This window comes from Crocodylus porosus, unplaced genomic scaffold, assembly GCF_001723895.1.
Source record: "Crocodylus porosus isolate Cpor-Errol unplaced genomic scaffold, CroPor_comp1, whole genome shotgun sequence".
Lineage (NCBI taxonomy): Eukaryota > Metazoa > Chordata > Crocodylia > Crocodylidae > Crocodylus > Crocodylus porosus.
The window spans coordinates 8,480,597-8,488,287 of NW_017728950.1; the positions used below are offsets into that span (position 1 = coordinate 8,480,597).

The following is a 7,691-nucleotide window of genomic DNA, read 5'->3' on the forward strand; positions in this document are numbered from 1 at the left end:
GATCAGCTCGTGGTCGCTGTCACCCAGCTTCCCATCGATCACTAGGTCACCGATTAGGTCATCCCCCATAGCCAGTACCAGGTCGAGCAGCGTTTTGCCTCTCGTTGGCCCATAGACTTCTAGAAGTGAGGCTGACTGGGCTGTAGTTGCCAGGCTTTTCCTTCCTCCCCTTCTTGAAAATAGGGACCACATTGGCCCTTTCCCAATCCTCAGGGACTTGGCCCAAGCACCAGGAGTCCTCAAACAGCCGTGCCAATGGCTCCGCAATGACACCATCCAATTCCCTCAGCACCTGCAGATGAAGGTCATCTGGGCCCACTGACTTGGATACATCTAAGCCCTCCAGGTAATCCTTAACTAGGTCTGAACTAACAGTCGGGGGACTCGTATTCTTCCTGGGCCTCTCTACGCTATCACCCGAGAGCACCCCATTGTCAGCAGACAGGAACATAGAGGCAAAAAACTTGTTGAAGAGTTCTGCCTTCTCTCATGCGTTCATCACCAATAGCCCTGCCCTGCCTCGTAGAGGTCCAGTGTTACCCCGAGACTTCTTCTTGCTACCGATATACTTGAAGAAGGACTTTTTGTTATCCTTAATCCCAGAAGCTAATTTAAACTCTAGTGCTGCTTTAGCCTTCCTTACCAAATCTCTACAAGCTTGGGTCAGGGAGGTGTATTCCTCCTTGGTTCCTGCCCCCTGCTTCTACCACCAGTACGCTTTTTTCTTTGTCCTCAGGCCAGTCTGGATATTCGCGCTCAACCATGAAGATTTCTTGGACCCTTCTCCTGCCTTCCTGCGCAGTGGAATTGCGTCCTGCTGCATCCCAAGGATAGCCTCCTTGAGGAAGGACCACCAAGTGCCTCCCTAACTACTGCCCTGAGCACATCGAAGTTAGCTTTCCTGAAGTCAAGCATTGCTTATATATTTATGGTATAGCAATATTATCAAAATATAAATATGTAAATTATTTCCATGTTCAAATTCAGTAGTTTTCATTCTTCAAATATTTGACCAACATCCACTTAATAAAGCCTCACAACTTAATTGGGAGGCTGGAAAAGAGTACATAGTGAGGTGGACTGAAGAAGACAAACTGAATGAGATACTGGAGGCCACAAAGGGAACTGTGTCAAAAAGTGTGTCTGGAAGGTCCTTGTTTTCTGTCCTACATTTAGACTATACCCTTCTCTATTTAAGCCAGAAGACCATAGGCTTTCACATTCAATTTGGAGCTTCACTGTTCACTTCCTGTCCACATATCATCCCCTTCTTTTCAACATACATTATTGGTTATAAATGTACATCCTTTAGAGACCTGAACATTTTACACATAGTAGAACAGTTGTGTACTATTCCTCTGAAGTAAAATGGTGCACACACAATATATGTAACAAGGATTTTGCACAGTATTAAAATGCATATGTCTGTATATAGCCATATAACCTTCCATGTATCGCTCTTAATGGTCACAGCTCATTTTAATTTGAGAGAAATATGGCCCTGTGCAATTTAAATCAGTTTCACAGTAAAGTACTCTTGGAAAGATCAATCTAATTTTTCCATCTGAAAGGTTGTGACAATGCTTTCATTCATCTGTTCTGCACATATACAAAGAAGAGAAAGAACATGTCTCTTCTAGCACTATGTTTTATATTTGTAGGCTTATTAATTAACAGTTTTATGATCCGTGCATTAAGGAGGTGCAAGGAGGTGGTAGAGATAGTGCTTATAGCTAGTTTTTAAAAAAGTTTAAAGACAAGTATAAAATTTCTACATGGGATTTCCTAAGTACTTTTCTTTTCCAAAAGGTTGCTCCCATTAAAATCAATGGGAGTTTTACTTCTGATTTCAATGGCCATAGTTAGGCCAAGAATACTTAAGAAAACACTAGTCTTTGTTTATACTTTGCCCTTCATAGAATGGTGACATTTCTCCTCTCTCCAGTTATCCTAACTATATTAAGACTTTAAACATACACATAGTTCCCAGAATACACTTATCAGGCTGCTGAGTACTAGCTTCACAGCATTTACCTGAAGAAATTATACAATTTATTCAGATTAATACAAACAAATGTAGTAATGATAGCAAAACAAAGCTAATATTTTTAAATCTCTTTTGCAACATGGTTACCTATCAAACCCAGAAAAACTGAGAGAAATAATCAAGCCATCATGAAAAACACTAAATAAAAGAAGTTGCCTACTTGCTCAGACTAATATTTGAACTAACTTTATTTAATTTTCCAAATTACAATGTTATGTCATGTGTCACTTGACAACCACAGTGACCAAAGCATTTGATCTGTTCATTTCTGACCATAAGCTGTCCTCATATTTGTCCTGTAAATGATTATTGGTCAAGCAATATCATGGCATGTGGTATTTTGATCTTCTAAAATACGAAATATACAAGCACAAGTTGCACAAAATAAAATTCTGTTAAACTAAAGCAAAGATAACACAATGCTGTCCTTGTTTGAGAAAACTTCAACCATAGCAAGAGTTTTCAATCAAACTAAATATTTTTAGCAAAGACATGTGGTGACTGCAGGCAGTGTTTACTGGATTTATGATCCAAATTCTTTCATGGCAAAATCATTAGAGATGTAGTAAATGATTTCCAAAAAGTACTTACTGAAAGTTGTGATTTGGACTGTTTGTTGGACCTGTAAACATAAAAAGAAACAAAAATTGACAAATTTTGCTCATCGACTATAGCATTAACAAGTCATTTGACAGGCTAAATTGAATTCTGCCAATAGCTTTAAAGAAGGCTCACCTCAAGACTCAGACAAAGGGCTCTAATTCCTAAACATAATTACATACTGTTATTTTCAAAACCAAATATAAAAGTTACACAAATCTTCTGTTAGCTCAGACAGAAACTTGAGTGAACTTAGTTTTTGTTAAAGCACATTTCCTGCTATTAAAACATGAGGTCTTAGAAATATAAAGCATTATCTTGATACATCACTTATCTGTTACTAAGCCCTATTAAACCCATCTGAGGCTTACTATGAGAGTTTATTATGCAACAGGGGCATGCCAGTGACCTTTGTCACAGAGCAGAAAGACATTATACCCCCTGTATTTAATGCTTCACTATAAAGTAAACAGTGGAGTTAGTCATCATAACAAAATTGAAAGTGCCTTGCAAACTGTCCCCAGAGTTTTGTGTCTCTACTTCAAGAGAGCAGTCAGCATGTAGGGAGAAGACATACAGGGTGCGTCTACCTGAGATGCTTTACTACGCAGTAGTGTAGTTTGCTACTCAGTAAGTGTGTGCATCTACATGTGCACATGCTTACTGTCCAGTAAACCTCACTAATCACTATCTCCTGGCTCAGTGCTCCTTGCCAGCCCCTGGGCTAGCACCCTGGGGGAGCCTAGGGCTTCCCCTGGTGGTGGCAGGGGCCCATTGCAGGGCCCTAGGAAGCAGGAGCAGTTTGCTGCCATTAGCAGCAAATGTGCTCCTGTTTCCCTGCACTTATGGATGCCTACCCAAGAGAGTTTACTTAAGAGTAGTTTAACCATAAGTAAACTTCTCCTGGATCTTATGCACGTGTACACATACCCACAGTGTCTCACAATGACTGTTCCCCAACTATGACCAGATGGATAACTACTGTTCGTTCCTCTTTTTCTTTTCAGACATCTCTGTAGAAAAAGCCCAGCAGTTTTGTGCAAACCTGAAACAATGACACCTTACCTTTTTGTAAATTAGACCAGTCTTTTATTCAATGTCTGTGATTTTCTCTGCACAAAATATTTATAGGCTGTTCTATTTACTTTTATTTATTACTAGTAAATGGGTACCACGTTCTGCCTTAGGCTGAAAGAGAGGCCCCTGGCAATAGCTTTATTGATTTCCTTTTATGTTGAGATTTCATTTAATGGTAAATTAATTGTCCATTTTGCTATTATGAATACTAAGAGCTCGTCTATAAAGCAATACAGTTAGTTATAAAAGCCACATTATAAAGTAAGGTAACTCACCAAGCCTTACAAAAAGAACTCCTGTTGCAGTTATCGTCTTCATTCCATTAGTTGCCACACACTGATAGTACCCAGTGTCAGTGGTGTCAAGATCCTGGATTCGTAACCGCGAACCATAATCTGTTTTTCTTATGGTGATCCTTCTTGGTTCCTGAACCACCGGTGCATCATTTTTTAACCATCTGACATTGGGGGGTGGATTTCCCGCTACCTTGCAGTGGAGAATTGCTGTATGGCCCTGGACTATGGTGATATTGTTTACTGGTTCCAAAAAGGTCAGAAAATAACCTGAAAAGGTGAAAGGTCAGAAAAGATCAAACTTCAGTTGGGCTGGGATAAAAGACTGCCCAAAGGCACATTTTTATGAAAAGCTCTTGAAAATGGTTTCAGTTTTCTTTCAAACTTACACTACACAGGAACACAATTCTCACAGCTCTGGATTTGGAACAGAATCATCCTTCAATTACTGCTTTATGACTGAGGCCTGGGTATACTGAAGTTTGATTTGTATAACTCCTTGTATGGACACTCCTGTTGTGCAGTATGAGTAATTATTTTTAGCTTAGCTAATATGTATCCAGAAATACACCTAAACTGGTTAAACTGTAACAAAAACACTTACTTCTATTCTGGAGTAAGAGTGTCTACATGGGGAGTTATACTAGTTGTATAATTATATCACAGTTGTATAATTTTGCCACTTAGGTAAGACCATGAGGTGAAAACGGACAGGGAGTGATACAAAGTAAATAGAAAAGTTTCCTTGGCCAGCACACACTAAACAAATGCCAAAAATAATTTTAAAAATAATGCTTAATTTTGGTTATACAAAGCTTGGAACAACTACATTTTGCTGGATATCTGGATTTGAGGCTTACCTTTCCCTGTAATGTGTTACCTTAAAAAATGCATAAGCAAAAATAGGTAGTTAGCCATGTTAATTTAAAGTCAGGCAGAAGTCAGACCAGAATTGTACCTTATAAACTAATTCATAGAAGCATAAGCTTTCATAAGTGACAGACTACTTCACCAGATGCTACGAGTAAGCTACTGCTTACAACAGCTTATGCATCTCTGAATTAGTTAGCCTATAACGTGCAAGTCTGCCCTGCCTTCTGTCTGATTTTGGACTGACATGGGAAATGAGTATGATTTTGGAATGTAAGCATATAATAAAGGGCCTAGAAAGTAAAATCCATGTTAAAAATTCCTTACCATCACACAGAATATTAGGCAAATTAATTTTGCCCTTATTTTTTCTCACTAAATACCTTAAAATAACTTTCTCTAAGGCTAAAGAGTTTCACTGGACTTCACAACAATGTAAAACAAGGCTGTCCAATTTTTATATGACTGGGGGGCTGCATCAGCCTGGCCACGTTCCCCACCCCAGTCACACACTGCCCAGGTACACCACCCCCCTACCCAGGCCAGGTCTGTGGGTGTACCGTGTGCCCTGATGTGCTCATATGTGCTGCACATGGATGGTCCCTCTCCCACCACACAATGCAGATGCTGCTTCTCCCCCTTCCCTCCCCTCTGCTCTCACATTCAGGCAACCCTCCTGTACACCGCTGCATGTATGCTCCCAGTCCCCTCCCCAGGTGCCTGGCCTGTGGGCTGCACTGCCTCACAACACCCAGGGGAAGGGGACAGGATACAAAAGCTGGAAAAGGGAAGGGAAGCCTGGTGACCCTGGCTGCTAAGTGGAACACTGCAGGGAATGGTAACCGGGCAGGAGCCTGGGGGTTGCAAAATGACCCTTGGGCTGCCAGTTGGAAAGCCCTGATGTAAAATAATAGTTTTGATGTAAAATGTAAAGAAAATGGATTGAAACTGAAACCTGGCTTCCTTTCCCAATAGGTAACTATTAACCATATTAACACAAGAGAATCATATAATTCTTCCTATGGTAGTAACTTCAAAATGTATTATGAAATACAATAAGCAAAGAGAAGCTTTACACAAGTTTTTTAAATGTTCTTACTCAGACAAACAGAATATCCAGTGTATAAACATATAAATCTTAGTAGTGCTTCCAAAACTTTTCACCATATCCCAAGGCAAAGATATATTATAGGTTTACATAACACAACTAAAATGTTTTTTGGTACCATTCTTTATGGATGTTTTTGTTGCCTTTGCTTTTTTTACTGCTGCAGTACAGCGAGCAATAACTTTCATTGAGTTGCCCTCAATGAACCCTATGTCTTTCTCTCTGAGGGGTTTAAAGTAATCTAGCATTCAGAAATGTGCATAAGTCATTCAAATTATTTCTTCCCATATGGATTACTATCCTTTTATTAGAAGAGAATTTCATTATTGTGTTTACTTAGCTTTTTCAGGTTCTTCTAAAATACATGGCTTCTCTTGTCATGAACTCACCTGATCTCCAGTTCCAGGTCATTACTGTATAATATAGCTTAATGTAAAAAAAAAGGAAAAGAATATTTTTCAACAAAATTACAAAGATCAGAAAAATGGAAGAATAAAATTTAAGTGGACCAGTTTTTCAGTTGTAGAAATTTTCCCAAAAAAATTCCAATTGAAATATTAGCATTAGAAAAGCAAAATGTCAATATAAAGGTTTATTTTCATTCACATTATTCCTATTCCCTTTTCTATTTTAAAGTCATCACTAGCATAATGAAGCCAACCAGTGAAAACTGATAGTAAAGAAAAACAAATAAAACAACATTTCCTAAAAGGAAATTTAAATTATTTGTCTGAGGAACAATAAATAATTAAGAAAACTCTCTTCTAACCATTACTTATCCAAGACAATTGATGCTATCATGCACCTTTATGGCCAAGGGTGAAATGAACACTACAATCTGTTCAAGACAAAATTATATTTTTAAAAATTATGACAGCAGTTAGATCCAGCAGCAGGTTTATGTATAGTTCTTAGTACTAAAATGAACAGCCTGAGTAGACAGTGTTCGCTGTTATTAATATGAGTACATATGTAAGTGTTTGCATAGTACATGTAGCCCTAGGGCTATTAATGAACCTGGGAAAATGAAAAAGTGCTGGTATGTCTCTTATTTACCATCCTACCTATTATGACCCCTATTGCCATAGCCCACGGGTGTCCAACCTTTTTGAATGTGGGGCCAAATCATGAACTTTTTATCACCCAGTGGGCCAGCGAGCCATTTTCAAAGACCTCAAAGGAAGCGGTATCACATCACCCTCCTCCCCCCAAAACAAAAGTACAGTGGTTACTTTCATTTCCCATCACAGCACCTCAGGCCTCAGAAAACAGCTTGGAGGGCCGCATGGTGGCCCACAGGCCGCATGTTGGACAAGCCTGCCATAGTCCCTCAACTTTCCATGCCAATCACTTGTGGGGTGGTTGTTTTTAACTACTACTTTCTTTCTGTTTTCTTTTCTTTTTCCTTTTTTGTTGTTGCCTCTTTCACCTGCTTCTGCACTTGTGCATATGTGTTTGGGGTCATATCCCTTTGGTTTAACATTCTCTGCAATTGTTTCCCAGTCAGTTGGGTCAGTTACGGGGAAACATATATACTCATGGGCTAGGAATAGACATTCAACAAGCCTGAGCCTGAATTGATTCAATCTTTGCAGGTTAGTCTAACCTGGCTAGGCTCTGAAGAGCTCAAATTAAAGGATGAAATACCTGCATATAGGTAGAAAAAATCAGGAGCTGAGTTTTTGTTTTTTTTTTT

The 7,691-nt window shown here is 39.1% G+C and overlaps 1 protein-coding gene across 1 annotated transcript in view; it reads right to left on the reverse strand.

The window, feature by feature from the left end:
- ROR2 (receptor tyrosine kinase like orphan receptor 2) overlaps positions 1-7,691 on the reverse strand; it is a 256,782-nt gene that overhangs the window by 43,959 nt on the left and 205,132 nt on the right. The window contains exons 3-4 of the mRNA XM_019555129.1: positions 4,000-4,287; positions 2,639-2,669 (exon numbers count right to left, since the gene is read on the reverse strand). Coding sequence (XP_019410674.1) covers positions 2,639-2,669; positions 4,000-4,287 — 319 coding nt within the window. The remainder of the gene's footprint in view (positions 1-2,638; positions 2,670-3,999; positions 4,288-7,691) is intronic.